A 17219-nucleotide genomic window follows, 5' to 3' on the forward strand; every position below is an offset into this window, starting at 1 on the left:
CAGGTCATCGAGTTGTTTATATTATATCTATAGATCAGGGATCGGCAACCTTTGGCACGCGGCCCATCAGGGAAATCCGCTGGCGGGCCGGGATGGTTTGTTTACCTGCAGCGTCCGCAGATGCAGCCGATCGCAGCTCTCACTGGCCGTGGTTCACCGTTCCAGGCCAATGGGGGCTGTGGGAAGTGGCGTGGGCTGAGGGATGTGCTGGCCGCCACTTCCCACAGCCCCCATTGGCCTGGAACGGCGAACCACAGCCAGTGGGAGCTGCGATCAGCCAAATCTGCGGACGCTGCAGGTAAACAAATCGTCCCGGCCTGCCAGCGTATTTCCCTGACGGGCCACGTGCCAAAGGTTGCCGATCCCTGCTCTAGATGAATACACACAGCTACACAGTAGAGCTTTCCCACTCTAACTAACTCATGTTCCCTGTTTGAAATCTCCCTCCAGGAAACGAGCTCCATGTGGTCCTTTCTGTCCTTTTTCTTGCTGGAAAAAAAAACAGTGAATCTGAAACCAGTGGAGACACTGGCCTCAGTTGTACCCTGCTTGGAAAGCTGCCTTCACACTCCAGAAACCACTGACTGTCTGGGAGATGACAACAACAATACAGACTGAATCTAGAAGGCAGATCTAACAGCTCCACCACCCCATTCAGAAGGATGATGTGCTGGGTGGCCATTCCATCCGTCTCCTCTATGCAGCCCTCTCAGGTGGACCAGAGATGGTACTGTGCATGAAGCAAAGTATCTTCTTGGAACCACAGTAAAGTATCCTGCCACCCCCGATGCACAACAGCAACCGCACGATGTTCCTGGCTACCACTGAGCATATGGAGAACTAGCTGGGGCCTGTATTTTCCCCAGAAGGGGACCGGACCATCAATTTACATTCAAACATTGTCTTTTAATCAGTGGAAGAATATTGCATTGAGGAAAAGTCCACAGAAGGAGCTTGTTTGGAAAAGGCGTCTGTGAGAAAATATACCCCTGAATTCACCTCTTGCACTCTGTTGTAACAATCTTTGTACAAAGTATGCCTCATGAGGTGTCATTTGAAAATTCAGAATTTGCTGGGCATTATTGTCCTGGTAAAACACGTGTAGCAACATTGTGTGTAGAGTTATAAGATTCTACTAAAATATGTTCCAAGTCTGGGGGTGGCCAAACCAGTCCCTCAGAGACAAAGGGTAAGCTGACACCTCAGACAGGCGTAAATAAGGCCAATAGGCCAGTGCCTGATAAATGGCCATTCTTTGGCAGGAAAGGAGGTATGGGTGAAAAATCTATATCTTAGCAAAAAAAAAAAAAAAAAAAACCAGCAAGAAGTTCTCATCCAAACAGACTTTTTGTCTCCTGAATCTCAGTTGGAAATATTTTCCAAGGGAGAGACCGACACTATAAAAAGGGGGACAAACACACCGAGGGACCTCACCCGCTTCTCCTCCTCCTTCCTCTCCCTCTCTCTCTCTCTCTCCACCAACTCACTGCACCAGAAGGAACAAAGGAAGCAGACATTACACAGAAGATTGTCCTGGCCTAAGAAGTTCAGCCAGTAAGACTGTTGAGAATATGTGGTGAGAAAAACTGTGCTTTGAATTTATCATAGTTTATTAAGTTAGGCATTAGTTGTGTTTGATCTTTATGTTTCTTGTAACCATTTCTGACTTTTATGCCTCATTACTTGTATTCACTTAATTTTATCTCTTGTAGTTAGCACACTTGTTCTATCTAAACAGGTGTGTTTGAATTGAAGTGTTTGGGCAAATCCATTTGGTATTACAGGATTTGTGCATATCATGTCTCTTAATAAAATGCAGGACTTTATATGAGCTTGTATAGTCCGTGAGAGGGCTGGGCAGTACAGTACATACATTTCTGGGGGGAAATCTGGAAGTGGGAATGTGCTGGGGTCACCCTGCAATTTAATTCAGGCTGGCGGGATGCAAATGCACACAGACATAGCTGGGAGTGATTTATATGCTAAAGTGAGCAGTCCGGAAGTGGAGGCAACAACAGCAAAGCAGTGTAAAGGACACCCCAGGTTAGAAGGCAGGAGTGACACAGTTACTTACTAGTCTAGATTATATCCTGGGTATGTCACAGCATATAAGCACCTGGCCCCTGAAATCATGAACTGTAGAACAAAACCACTGTCAAAGTAGGTGAGTATTCAGACCTGTCAGCATTCTTCTTTTAACTTTCATCTTTCAAGTGCTAATATGTTGGGGGGGGGGGAGAATATTTAAAGCTGGTATCTGAGAATCTAAGCTAAAAGAAACAGGGGTGAAGGGCTTGATTCATTTACGAGTGAGTTATGGATTTACCGATTGATTTTCTAATGAAAACTTTATACCACAATGTCTTCTTCTTCTTCAACGCACAGCTGAACAGTTGGCCACAGTGATTGTTCACCATTTGGTCTATTCCTGTGCGGCCGCAAGGGCTTGACAACCCAAGAGTCCAACATCGTAACAGACTTGACGAACCCATGTAATAGGGGGTCTGCCTCTGGGCCACCTCCACCCCTCAGTTGGTGGAATTTTATCCCGGATGTTACAAGCCACACGGAGAACGGCCTTCGCTGGAACGTCTTGAGGGATTCTCGCGACATGTCCGAAAAGCGTAAGGCGCCGTTGGTGGACAATGGCCCCAGTAGTCTGTAGACCGGCATGACCATAAACATCTGCATTACAGGTTAAGTCATTCCACTTTATGCTCAATATACGACATTGGCATTTTGTGTGGAAAGTCTCCAGCTTTGCCCAGTCTGAGCGGTGTAGCGTCCATTGTTCGCTCTTTTATACTGCAATGCAGCTACTATAAAATAAAGGGAGTGGGAAGAAGCTAGCAAACACCTGCAACTCACCATAATCAGAGAGTGGATGAATGTACGGTTGTGCTAAGCATATACCACCAGGGCCAGCCCTAGACAAAATGCCCCCCCTTCATTTGTTAAACTTTTGAATACCTTATTTTTTATTGCATTTGTAGCCCATTTCATTACTTTGATGCATGATTTACATGCATGCTTTATCCCTGTCATATAAGATGATAAATTTGCATGCTAGGATGTTTAAATCTGTATTTATTCATGCCATATATAAGCAAATAAAAAAAATTCGTTTCCTCTAAGCTTATAAAAACTTTTTAATTTTAAGAATAACTGAAATGTACTAACATCAAGAAACTGAACCGTGCACCAACATTGGGTGGACCAGTATTAAATAGTGTTACAGTAGGTGACAGCCTTCTTAGACTGTTAACCCTAGTCCTTTAGTTCAAAAGGTTGCTTTTTTTGCCTTTGTCCTCGTGAACTGAAGCACAGCGTCAGAGATTCAAAACTGGCCAATGGCATTTTCAAGCAATAAAATAGCAAGTGATGTCAGTCTCTCGTTAGTCATAGTCTATTGAAGATATATTTTAATGAGCCTGAGCTTTGAAAAGCTGCGCTCCCCACTCCCAACTGTGACCGGCCGCATGAGCAGAGTCCTCAAAGCTATCCACACATTAGGAAAAGTGTCCTTCAGCTCTGCATTATCAATGAATTGGAGAACTTGGAGTGGAGAGTGCTTCCCATGTTGCAAAATATGACAGATGTTGTCTAATCCGACACAGAGGTCTTTATCACTGACGTCCGAACGTTTCCCATGTATCAGCATCTGGTGAAGGTCGGTACAATTGTTCAAGAGTGTTTTCCTGTCTGCCAACAGCTTACTAAGGTCAGGTCTTTTTGTGGTGCTTCATTTGTCCAAACCTTTCTTCAATGGATACTCAAGGAGTGTCAATGAGAGAGCAAAAATACTCCCTTTTGAATTTTTCTTCCGAGCTTCCCATCATCTCATCTCTGCCCTCATAACCAAACTGTCTCTTCTTCCCATGAATACGAGTTTCCTTGAAGACAGGCTCAACTCCTAAGTTTTCCACCATTTCTCTGGCAGCAGTGATGGCATCTTCAAATCCATTGTCTCTGTAGGCCACAACGAAATCAAGGCAGCTTCTCATCAAAACAGTAGTGGTCGTGATGTCCTTCGACTGAGTTTGTAATGCCTTACAACATTTACTTGGAACAGGATATGATGCCAAACCACAACTGACACCAGAGATTTGAAGTCAGTGATCTGGTTTGCCAGGCTTTGTGCCTCATGTCTGATTATGGTCTTGGCTTTACTTGACTGCACCAATTCCACCAGGCCGTCGTAAACCTTAGTCACTGGGTACCTCACTGGCCTTATGCTGTCAATTTGGCTCTCCCAACGAGTGTCACTTAGTGGCTTCACCGTCAGATTTGTAATATTGTCCGTGAGGATCTTCTCCCTGATAGTTCATGCTGAAAACAGGATGCATATTCTTTGCAGTACTCTGAAGAGAGATACTGAATCTAAAGAAGATGATGCTGCATCTCACACAACCAGGTTGAATGAATGGCAGCCAGAAGGCACGAAGAAAGCTCTTGGATTCAGCTCAAGGATCCTTGCCTGGGCACCACTGTTTCTTCCTTCATGTTCACGCCGTTGTCATAGCCTTGGCCGTGGCAGTTCTGAAGCTTTAGTTTATTCTCATTCCAAATGTTCAGAAACACTTTTGTTTGGTCTTTTCCAGTGGAGTCGTCCACAGGACGGAAACAGATAACGTGTCCCTTTACTTGGATACAGCCATCCTCATCATCAACAAATCTTACTGTAAATGACATCTTTTCACTGTGACTAATGTCGGAAGTGCATCCATTATTACGGCGTCATACTTTGCTTTGACGAGACGCATCAATATGTTATCAAGCACCTTCCTTGCCAAAAGGTCAATCAATTCATTTTGAATTGTTCTGCTGTGGTAATGGTCCATAGCTTCTTTACAAACTACTTGATGTAGGTGCTCACACATGAAATCGTTGTATTTCCCAAGGAGCTTGACAAAACTGAGGAAATTACTGTTATGTTCAGTGAACAACTTGTCCAATGAGCCCCAGAAAGCTAAATTATTCTTTGCAAGGAAGAGGGTAATTGAGATCAGACACTTGAGCACGTTCCTACAATGCTTGTTTCTACATTAACAATGCTCTGCTTTTCTGCGTCTATGCATTCATTCAGCCTGAGCCTGGACTCACCCTCCATCCATTTGGAGTAGGCCATAAAATGGCTGCGTGACTTTTCATGTTGCTTCAGAGCATCAGTTAAGCTATGTCGATAATTGCACACAGAAAGCACACCAACGATTTGGCATTCTTGTCAAATATTTTGCAACACAAACAGACCACTTTGTCAGTTGATTTTGAGTAAACTAGCCAATGCTGATTCAGTTTCTCGCCATTCTTGAGCCTTCTTCCACAGTGTGACTTTGAGAAGTGTCACTTCTGTTCATTTACTGGAAATGTCATATCCTCGATTTTGCTCGGCTCGTTCAAAACTGTATGATCAATATCGGCAGAGTTTAGGATTGCCAGTCATAAAGCAGGATCTGATGTATCGATTTGTGGTGTGCAATTTTTCTCACTGCTGTTTCTGTCATCATGCGAGGCTGATTCTTCTATATAGTTTCTCTCTTCATGTAAACCAGATTTTTCTTTATCATCAGTCTCCTTTTCATGTGAGCCACATTCTTCTTTATCATCACTCTCCTTTATATCGCCAGGAAAACTGGACGATTCTCCATCACTTTCCTCACATTTCCATTTCGTATCTTCAGGAAAATCTGCTAATTCCTTAGCAATAGGACTTCCATCACTTACACTTCGCTCCTCAATTTCTTCTGCACTGGGACGATCACTACTGCCTAAAGCCCGGCCTATGTTGTTCGGTTTCAGATATTTTCCCATCAAATCTGCCCCTTGCTGCAAACTAGATTGCAATTGCGCATTTTGCTTCCTATACTGAGCTCCTGAAGGCTTCTTCAGGGACATCTTTTATTTTCTTTAGGAGAAAACAGATAGTGTTAGGGAGAGCAAAAGTCTATGTTCCACAGTCTTAGAAAGTCATCAAACATTACGTGTTAAGCATGGCAAAAGAAGTAACAGTATTTATTTTAAATTGTTGCATAGAAAGGGATTTGGTAGTTATCTCTGTCATCTCATTAAATTTGTCCTTTATTAGACACTATTTACACGCTTCAAGTCTTAAACCACAAGTACACTTCCACAATTACACAATAAAACAAGGCTCCCAATATCGCAACTGGGCTCTCATTTCGTTCTTATATCTCACTGCCTGACTGGCGACGCCCCACCCCTTATACACCCACGAGGGCATGGCTGACAACATTCTAGGAGGTTCAAGGAAAATTTAGTTCTCAGGAAGTCTGGAAGGTTCCATGAGATTCTACAAAGGTCCAGAATATTTTAGAAGGTTAGTAAAAAATGAATAAGGAATACCTGAAACATTTTACTTCAAACATTCTATTTTCCCTTTTATTGCTAACAACAAAAACAGCACCCCAAGCCCAGTGCGCCCCCCCCCCACAAGCCCAGTACCCCAGGCAGTAGCCTGGGTCGCCTTCCCCTAAATCTGGCCCTGTATACCACATTTGGGAGCAAAGTAATATCCTTTGTCCCTTCTGAGGGACATGTGTAGATTCCCAAACAAGTCTATATGCTCTCAGTCTGGGCAAAGTCTATTGCAAATCAATAACTGGCCATTGCACATTGCTTTTCATTATGCTTAGCAGTGCTGTGACCTGCTAAGGAGGGAGGATCTCTGCATAAATGTGCATTGTGATGAGCAGTCAAAGACAAACGGTGAATGTACATTTGCGTGTGTGGGTGCCTGGGCACCCGGTAGGATGGTCAGATAGCAAATTGACATGGTAATTACCAGGGATAGGCGATAAAGTAATGTGGGGAAGGTATTAAACTAATAATGTTATTGAAATAAATAGCTAAGCGGGGAGCCTGCAGGAGGAGTAAAGGTTACTTCAGAGACAATTACTAATGAATTAATAGCTCAGTGCTTCAAGGTACTTAAGTGAGCGCAGTAAGTGACAGTGGCTCATGAGTAGCCAGCATCGTGTGAGGACTTTGGATTAAGTGGGAGGTTCATTGAATTCTAGTGGACTTATTTCATGTTGCAGAACAGATGGCAGTGTGGTCTAGTGGACTGGCAGTCAGGAGATCTGAGCTCTAGCCCTGGCCCTGCCACTGACCTGCTGTGTGACCTTAGAGGTGTCATCTCACCTCTCTGTGCCTTGGTATTGCCTCTGATTAGACTGAAAGATTTTTAGGGCAGGGGTTGTCTCTGACGATGTGTACATACAGTGCCAAGCACAATGGAGCCCCAAACTCAGCTGGGACACCTTGATGTTATTTTATACTATGATTCATAGATTCATAGATTCATATATTCTAGGACTGGAAGGGACCTCGAGAGGTCATCGAGTCCAGTCCCCTGCCCGCATGGCAGGACCAAATAGTGTCTAGACCATCCCTGATAGACATTTATCTAACCTACTCTTAAATATCTCCAGAGATGGAGATTCCACAACCTCCCTAGGCAATTTATTCCAGTGTTTAACCACCCTGACAGTTAGGAACTTTTTCCTAATGTCCAACCTAGACCTCCCTTGCTGCAGTTTAAACCCATTGCTTCTGGTTCTATCCTTAGAGGCTAAGGTGAACAAGTTTTCTCCCTCCTCCTTATGACACCCTTTTAAATACCTGAAAACTGCTATCGTGTCCCCTCTCAGTCTTCTCTTTTCCAAACTAAACAAACCCAATTCTTTCAGCCTTCCTTCATAGGTCATGTTCTCAATACCTTTAATCATTCTTGTTGCTCTTCTCTGGACCCGCTCCAATTTCTCCACATCTTTTTTGAAATGCGGTGCCCAGAACTGGACACAATACTCCAGCTGAGGCCTAACCAGAGCAGAGTAGAGCGGAAGAATGACTTCTCGTGTCTTGCTCACAACACACATAATATAATATTATATTATGATATAATATAATAATTAGAATGAATTATAATGAATACATAAATGGGCAAAGGGAGACAATCCACTGGCCCAGCCCCACCAGATTTAGCAATTCAAGGCCCACGAGGTTGAATGACACATCCCAGCTGGCTGGAGTTGCAGTAATTTTGACTGACAGCTCAGGTACATGTTCCTGGAGGAGTCAAAACACACAGGGAAGCTGCCGTGTGCCTGGGGGCTTGACACAGACCTGGTTTGAGCGACGTTCTGGATGTGGTGCTGCACCCACGTGAGCACTTCTGCTTCTACTACTTTTGCCCCATCCCACTTGAGGCCACCACGGAGGTGATGTGTGCCTTGTAATACTGTGTGCAGTGCGCATGGAGTAGCAATGCAGCATCCCCGCACCTGTGTCCACTCATTTCTCTTCCAGCAAGGAAATACCCCAGCCTTAGGCTTGATCCTGCAAAGTACCGAGCACCCTCAGCTCTGACTGGCTTCCAAGGCACTGAAGGGATCAGCCTCTGACAAGAGTAGCTCCCAGAGTCCACATCTTTCCCGACTCCTCAGACACCAGGACAGCTCCAAACTCTTGCCCGTCCTTTGAACTGAAATCAAACCCTGGGAGAATCAAGAGGGGGTAGCTTAACTTTTGGGTTGCTCATGTTTTGTGCACTTTTGGCTTCCTAGCTCCACTGGGAGATGCTGGTGCCACAGGACCTCCAACCCCAAGCAGCCAATCTCTCAGGTTCTACTCCGAACGAAACTGAGTCCGTGAACTCCTGGCAGCTCCCCCACCAGTAGCAAGGGCCTTTGTGTAGAAAATAATGTTTGAGGAAGCCCAGTTATGAGATACAAGCACTGATTGTCGGTGAAAACGTGACAGATTTCATGGCCTGATCTAAGAGACGCATATTCTTAGTCCAGGATCAAGTCCACATTGCATTCATTTTACAGACAAGACAGCTAAAACTCTGAACTAAAAACAGCTCTTAACTTTGCTGAAGTTCTGATCTAGGTCCAGATTTTGTGACATGCCTCTGTGTCTTTCTAATGAGCATCTGAACTCCTCCAAAGGAGGGAGTGTGAGTCTCTCTAGTTAATTTAGTGACAAAACCAAGCTGTCAATATCTGACTCTACAAAATCCTTAATGTGGCAGTGCTTTTTAGCCGGAATTTCCTCTGCTAGACTTTCCCTACTTCTGAACTAGTTTAAAAGAAGAGTAATTTGTTGTGGTGGTGGGTTTTTAGAAAAATAAATACTTAGAGAAGCAAACAAATATTTCAGAAGAGTAACTGTAGACCGATGTAGAGACTTCCACATTGCTACCCCTCAATCTTTAGCAAACTAAAAGAGTGAACCATAAAATCAACCAAGAAACATTCCAAAGCATTTTCTCCTGTGTCAGTGACTGTCAAGGAAAAAGTAACTTCCCCCAGACCAGACACATCACTACACAGAATCATAGAATATTAGGGTTGGAAGAGACCTCAGGAGGTCATCCAGTCCAATCCCCTGCTCAAAGCAGGACCAACACCAACTAAATCATCCCAGCCAGGGCTTTGTCAAGCCAGGCCTTAAAAAGTTCTAAGGATGGAGATTCTACCACCTCCCTAGGTAACCCATTCCAGTGCTTCACCACCCTCCTACAAATAAGGTCCAAGTGCTGATGAATAAGTTAATGGCACAGGATTCTACTGATGCAGTTGAAATATTTCATTTCTATAGTTAAAAAGAAAATCCAGAACTACCACACTGCTTTAGAGCCAGGCCTTCAGCTGGTGTACATGATCCACTGATTTCAATAGAGACACCAGCTGAGGAACTGGCCCATACAGTCTACTGTGTAAACAGTTGGGATGATGCAGCAGAAACAGGGCAGGGGTGCTGCCAGCAAGGGGCAAGGGTTAATCAGCTTGACATAAGCAAAAAAACCCCAGAGCAACTGCAAATGCCCCCCCAGCCTGGCACTGAACTCAGTCCTATGACCCTAGGGGCAGGAGGAGCCCGGCCATTCACCACCTGTCTTCCAAGCAGTCATTTGATAGCCTATCCCCTGAGCACATGTGCAAGAGGGGGAAGAAGTTGGGCTGAGTTTAACCCCTTGCTTGCTGGAGAATTGGGAGCAGCGCTGCCCCAAGCCACGTCTGCACACACTGTACTGTCAATACATTAAAAATCTAAATGAAAAGGAGACATTTACAAATGAGTAAATACGGTAATAATAATAACGCATAACAATACGGAAGGGCTTGGCCTAGAACTGCTTCCTCACACGTCTAGTTCCGTCGCAGCCAATGAGACTGTGTGTGTGTAAGGATGGCTCATGTGAATAAGGGCTGGCAGGATCAGGCCCTAAAACAACATCAAATATTGATAAACCAGACAGAATATCAAAAAGCCCATGAAACGGGCACCGTTCGTTCATGCATACACACTGCAGGTGACCTAGGAGCGTGCCTGCTGCGAGAGTCCTGTAAGAGCTACCCCAGCTGGACATCAGACTGAAGGAGCCCCTGGAAGTTAACCCTCGGTGCTTTGGTGCTCAGCACAGCTGAACAGAGTCTTACCTTCCTTAGCGTGCATCCTGTTTGCCACCCACCAGAAAGTCATTGCCACAAGACACCCGACGTGAATATACCGCATCCTCAGACACAGCTGTGCTACGAAGCAAACAAATGTATTGTCATGAAACAGCAAGGATATGCTCAAAGCCGCCTCGCTGGAAAAAAAATAAAAAATAAAAAGTAGGAGGTCGGTAGAATTAATAGTGGAATTAATAATTCATTGCGTGTTGGAATTAGTAACCTGATCTCTTCCTTGCTCCCTTCACTTGGTTTTAATGATCTGGATCAAATGTCCCTAGGATTTACACAGTACCGGATACCTTGTCAATACGCCATATTTAGAAGAGATATGAATGTTTCGGCTATGGCATATAACTGCAGTAAGGCTGTGCTGACAACATACCCTTCTGGGGCTATGAAAATAATTTAGTTCACAATGCAAGACAGTGAACCAAAATGGGAATTTCAGCCTTAACACAGAAACGTACCTTAGGAATTAACTTGATTTATACTGCGGCACAGGCACTGGCTGCACAAAGCCAACTGTTGATAAAAGCAAAAGAAACAGAGAACATATTTTAGTCCATATTTTTAAACAAAAACCACATTTCACTGCTGTTCCCAGAGATGTCATGCGCTGCGCATATCGAAGATCCAGGGAGCTTCCGAGGCAAAGGTGCTTGCTCACTTATCCGCCCAAAGGCTTGGGCTGGTTAGTTAGTCCGAACTGCAATTCAAAACTGCCAGTGAAATAAACAGAAGGATTTTGTGCTGCACAGCAGGGCCTGGAAGGGGGAGGACGTTTAACCAGCATTTAGCTGGTGAAAAGTGGATGAGAAAGGGCAGCCCATTTTCTCGGCTATGTCTTGTATCTTGGCTTGAGTGGCAAAAAGCAGCACAGTCTGAAAACCTGGCAAGATTCTGGCAAAGGTTGGTGGTTTGTTACTACTTGTGAATACGGTTGGACACAGCCTGATGTTGGAAAAGGAGACCTGTGTATATTCAAGTGGGAACAAGGCAGGTTTGCTTAGCTAAGAATGTCCTGAAAGATTTGCCTCTAAAAGATTGCACAACAATTCTTTTAAATTGACTTCCTTTCCCCCTAGCGTCTCAACTCGACTTCCCATTTTAATATATTGCTTTTTAAAAAAGAGGGACTAACAAGATGCATCTGCTACGATCAGACCCTGTGTCCTCTTTGTTTTATTCCTCACCCTTTCTTTATGGTCATCTTTCTTTATGGATGCATTAACAGGTGTGTTGTGAGCAAGACACGAGAAGTCATTCTTCCGCTCTACTCTGCGCTGGTTAGGCCTCAGCTGGAGTATTGTGTCCAGTTCTGGGCACCGCATTTCAAGAAAGATGTGGAGAAATTGGAGAGGGTCCAGAGAAGAGCAACAAGAATGATTAAAGGTCTAGAGAACATGACCTATGAAGGAAGGCTGAAAGAATTGGGTTTGTTTAGTTTGGAAAAGAGAAGACTGAGAGGGGACATGATAGCAGTTTTCAGGTATCTAAAAGGGTGTCATAAGGAGGTGGGAGAAAACTTGTTCATCTTAGCCTTTAAAGATAGAACAAGAAGCAACGGGCTTAAACTGCAGCAAGGGAGGTTTAGGTTGGACATTAAGAAAAAGTTCCTAACTGTCAGGGTGGTTAAACATTGGAATAAGCTGCCTAGGGAGGTTGTGGAATCTCCATCTCTGGAGATATTTAAGAGTAGGTTAGATAAATGTCTATCAGGGATGGTCTAGAAAGTATTTGGTCCTGCCATGAGGGCAGGAGACTGGACTCGATGACCTCTCGAGGTCCCTTCCAGTCCTAGAGTCTATGAATCTATGAATCTCTTGCTGTGTTTTGTCTCTCAGATTGTAAGATCCTAGGGGCAGGGACATGCCCCTGTTTAGTGTCTGAAAAGCACCATGTACATCTCTGGTTATTATTAATAATTATTTGTATTACAGTAGCATGCAAAGGCCCCAACTGAGATTAGAGCCCCATTTTGCTAGCCCCTGTACATGCATATTGAAAGACTCAGCCCCTGCCCTACAATCTGAATAGACAAGACAGGCAGCAGGTGGAAGAAAGGCAGTATTATCTATATTTCACAGATGGAGAACAGAGGCACAGAGAGATTAAGTGACTTACCCTACGTCACACAAGAATTCTGTAGCAGAGCAGTTCTGGACTCAGCTCTCCTGAGTCCGTTTTTCTTTATGTGGTACCGTCTAAACAATAAATAGTTACGTGTAAGAGGACCAGGGTTTGGTTCATGGGCATGTCTCACTTGGCTTTCATCTCCCGCTGTGCACCACTGGTTGCTACCACTGCAGGTTTGTTGTTGTAACTCCTCTGTTGATATTTTTCTAGCCCAACCTCCATGACCGCTGAGAACTGTTTCACAGCGCTCACTTACAAGAATGCATTAGCATTTCAACTGAGGGAAGCAGGGGTTATTTGGTACTGTGTTCGGTACATACCAATGCCCAAGTTAGCCCTGACTCCCTAAGCAGGGGAGGCCGCCCTTGTTAAATGTGGTGCGTGGTATGCTCAGGGAAAACGCCACGTCCTCAGCAGATGATGGTGTCATATCCTTACCATATATCAGTGCTGGTGAAAGGTGCTGAGCTGGCAGTCTTGGAAACCAGAGTCCTCTCTTCACTGATTCCTCCATGTCGCCAGCCTGATGGGGAGGGATCACTTCTGAGGGATGAGGATAATTAAGTCTCAGGCCCATTCTGCCTTGGGAAGGATAAAGAGGAAGATATTAAGTACGATGATGGTTTTTCTGATGTGGTCACTCAGCCCCTAAGAACAGGACTGGGACCCAGTCATTTCACACAGGAATTCCAACATTTGTAAGATAATGCCAATCTGGGATAGAATTCAATCCAAGATCTTAAAGGCTCTGTATTCCATCACCAACTCGCATCCCATGCCTTTATTCAGACAATAGCCCAGCCATGTTCTTTGTTAATTTAATTTTATTGCTAGTCTCATGATACCTGGTACTTTTCTGAAATCCTCAGCTCCTGGAGAAAAATGCTTACATGCGAACCTCGGCTTTTCATTTAAAAAAAAACCAGTACGTTTCTAGCCTTTATGGCTGCAGAGAAAAGCTTGAGAAATGTGGCCTGAGCGTAAAGTAAAGGTTCAGACAACAGAAGCTCAAAAAGAAGAACCCAACAATAATTTTTATCTCATGATTTTTAAGCCAATCAGTCATCATGCTCATTCCCTCAACAATGTTGTGTATTGACCTGATTATTCCTGCAAGTCACATATTTTGGGTTGATCATTCTACCAGGAATGATGACTATGATAGAGGTATTCAGTGGTTACCAATCAGGGGAGATGGGCAAAATACTAGATCTCCCATCTCTCATTGGACATTGATGCAAAGCATTCCAATGTTAAGTCCAAAGAGGTTCACAAATATTTTATGCCAGATCCAGGTCACATGGGCTCACAGGCCCTGAAGTTTGAAAATCTTGCTGGGGGCACACAGGCAAGGGTCAGGGTCAATGGCTTTGTGCTCATTCTGCCTGACTGACTCTACTTATAAAGCATCAGCTTCTATGGGTGCTAGGTGTGAGCTCATAGGGGGACTGGGACTAGAAGTGGGGCTAGTGGCGCTGCTGGAGAATACCATTTGGTCTTTCCAGGCTCAACGGTGAGAGAGAGCAAGTGGGCACCATGATAGGGTGTTTACCCCACACTGGCATACAAGAGGTTACTAAAGCCCTAGGGAGGCTGCGCGGGAAGGGAAGCAGCCAATAGGAGAGAGGCTGCGAGGAGCAGTCAGTCAGGGCCCAGGAGTCTCACAGAAATGGAGCTGCAGGCAGAGCAGAGGTCGGTTGCTGCTGGGAGCACAAGAGGGGAGAAATGTGTCCCTAGCACTCTAGCAGGCTGAAAGAAAGCTAGCAGCACGGACAGGTCAGTTGCTGGCAGGGACCGGGGGAGCAAGGGAGAACGCCTGGTTGGCTTCAGGGACTGAGCAGCTGAGGGCTCTGAGGTAAGGGCAAAGGAGGAGCTGGGGCCATGGAGAAGTGTCTAGCGAATCGTAGCAGTGGTGAGAGGAGCTAGAGGAACAGCAGGAGGCTGCGATACACAGGGTCCTTGGGCTGGGACCTGAAGTAGTAGACGGGCCCGGGTCCCTCCAACTCACCACAGGGAAGTGGCAGGATTTGGACTGCAATACTAACCGTCAAAAGGGGGAAACACGGATGGTGACCTGGCCGAAGGGTTGAGCTATGAAGAGGACACTGCAGTTCCTGGGGCCGTGGGAAGGGCTGCAGACAGACAACGGGGAGAGAGCAACAGTGTGCAAGCCAGGGATGGGAGGGCATCGGCATCGAGCTAATCCCCAGGAGGCAGCGCCGGACCAGCGGTGAGTGATGCCCTCTGACAGGCACAGTCTAAACGCACTGGCCAAGTGCAGCCTCAAAGTGTGCTCATGGACAGCCAGCTAGCACCAAAAACCTCCCAGTCAGAGGTTCACAGACATGAACAGAGCTTGTCTGGGCCTCTGCTGGTTCAGTCACCGTCGTCCTCACTCAACATCAGTGGGAATCTCTAGAGTAAATTAGCAATGGACGCTGCTGGCATCTGTACACTGATTTCCCTCCTTTAGCAGGATTACCATCCCCAGTGCCCTAGGGACGTCCTGAGACATTATGAAACCATCGGTCAGGAGGCACCGTGGAAGCACAGGAACACCACAAAGATGGTCCTGGCTTCCAATAAATCTCAGGAGAGCTGTGCATTTTAGGGTTGAACCCCTTTCCTGGTGGACTGGCGGGTGGGGCAACCCGCTGCTTCCAAAGAAGAATTGGTCCAAACCGACATTCATCCAAAGATACTGAGGGTACGTCAACAGTGCGATAAAAAAACCTCTGGTACCGAATCTCAGAGTCAACTGCCCCGGGCTCGCGGTGCTATAAAGCAGCAGTGTCAACGTTCAGACTTGGGCTGCAGCCCACACTCTGAGACCCCACGAGGGTCTCAGATCTAGGGTGACCAGATGGCACGAGTAAAAAATCGGGGCGGGGATGGGGGATAATAGGTGCCTATATAAGAAAAAGCCCCCAAAATTGGAACTGTCCCTATAAAATCGGGACATCTGGTCACCCTACTCAGATCCCAGGTTCCCCCCCGAGCCCGAACGTCTACACTGCAATTGTATAGCCCCGCAACCCAAGCCCTGCAAGCCTGAGTTAGCTGACCTGGGCCAGCGGTGCGCTTTTATTACAGTATAGACATACCCTGAATTTCCTGTCTCCTATTATTATTGTATTATATTACAGAAGCTCCCAGAGGCTCCAGCAAATATCAGGGCCCCATTGTGCTAGGCACTGTACATACGCATAGCAAGAAACTGCCCCTGCCCCAAAGAGCTTACACTAGACAAGGCACAGAGTTGCATGGGAAACTGAGGCACTGAGGGGGGAAGTGACTTGCCCAAGGTCGCACAGCAGGTCAGTGGCAAAGCTGGGAATAGAAACCACATCGCCTGCCTCCTCTCATTCCTTATCCTCCTGACCACGCTATTTCCCATGGAAATAACCCCTACAGGAAACAATTTAGTCCTAGGACCTTGCCATATGTTATAATGTTATGACCTCAATGTAGGCAGCATCCCTGAACTGCTTTACTTAATATCGCCCCCTCAGATTGCTATGGATGTTAGTTTCACCAGCCGCACGCTCCGAAGCCAGGAAGAGTTTATGTTTACAAAGGGAGAACCATGCCAAAGGACCACCAATTTTGTCAATAAAGGGCCGGCTTTCTAATGGTTAATAGAGTAACATCTCACCAGCTGACTGAGGGAGAACAAAGCAAATGCTATGTAAATAATGCCTCTTTCTCCTGCTCTCTCTCCAGAGAAAGAAATGCAAATCTTGTTTGCCTTAATGTTTATGGAGGGTGGAGGTCTGGAGAGAGTCAACACAGTAGCCAGAATCAGTAACTGGAGGAGTGTTAGCCATCCATTTTGTACACACTGGAGGGCAGGCGTCCTGTTAAGTAGAAGTGGCTTCATTTTATTTTAACTTAATCTGGTCAGTGTTTAACGTGGCTGTCACAAGGAGAGCAAAGCACCTTGAACCGAGGCTACACCAAGGCCATCTGCAGGTAGGACAAAAACAATTCTTCCTATCTGTCAGTGAGTAGAGTGTCCCCATCCCTGGAGCCCGTGTGATACACTGGGTGATGGCTGTAGTGTAGCCCTGTTGTGTAGACATTAGGGCCGTTACCTTCTGACTGCACATTTTTACACATTTACCTTTCTTAATACAAAATGCATTCCAGATTTGCAAAGGGAAAATCTTTTGGGTACACTGAGGGCCTGACTCTGCTCACACAGATTTACACCTGTGTAACTTGGGGGATCTGATGGGAGTTACTCCGTATTTACAGTCCTGAAAGCGAGCCCAGAACTGGGTCCTGACTCTCCTGGCCAATACTATTGGCATTCTCAACATGAGATAATACACCTGAGCAGCTCTAAGACAGGCAGTGAAAGAGTAATGCCATTTAGAAATGTTCCAGGCAATATAACAAGCACATCGTTTACCAAAGGCAACCCTGAAAACAGTAATGTTTATGTGTCTGCCTTGTAATCTAAGGAAGAAGCAGGTCATTTAGTCTACACCATTCAGATGAATTCTGTTTTGAAATCTGATTGGGTGAGACAGCGCAGTCCTAGTCTTTAAAAAGTGATCTTGGATCCAAGATTTCCAAAATCAGGGATTAGTGATT

The 17219-nt window shown here is 45.4% G+C and overlaps 1 protein-coding gene across 1 annotated transcript in view; it reads right to left on the bottom strand.

The window, feature by feature from the left end:
- Nucleotides 1-13173, bottom strand: part of CDCP2 (CUB domain containing protein 2) — a 29395-nt gene extending 16222 nt beyond the window's left edge. Inside the window, exons 1-3 of the mRNA XM_042851437.2 lie at nucleotides 13059-13173; nucleotides 10952-11006; nucleotides 10467-10559 (exon numbers count right to left, since the gene is read on the bottom strand). Of these exons, the coding sequence (XP_042707371.1) occupies nucleotides 10467-10542 (76 nt within the window). The 5' untranslated portion in view covers nucleotides 10543-10559; nucleotides 10952-11006; nucleotides 13059-13173. The remainder of the gene's footprint in view (nucleotides 1-10466; nucleotides 10560-10951; nucleotides 11007-13058) is intronic.
- Between the last annotated feature and the right edge of the window lie 4046 nt (nucleotides 13174-17219).

Source organism: Chrysemys picta, chromosome 8 (genome assembly GCF_011386835.1).
Source record: "Chrysemys picta bellii isolate R12L10 chromosome 8, ASM1138683v2, whole genome shotgun sequence".
Taxonomy (NCBI): domain Eukaryota; kingdom Metazoa; phylum Chordata; order Testudines; family Emydidae; genus Chrysemys; species Chrysemys picta.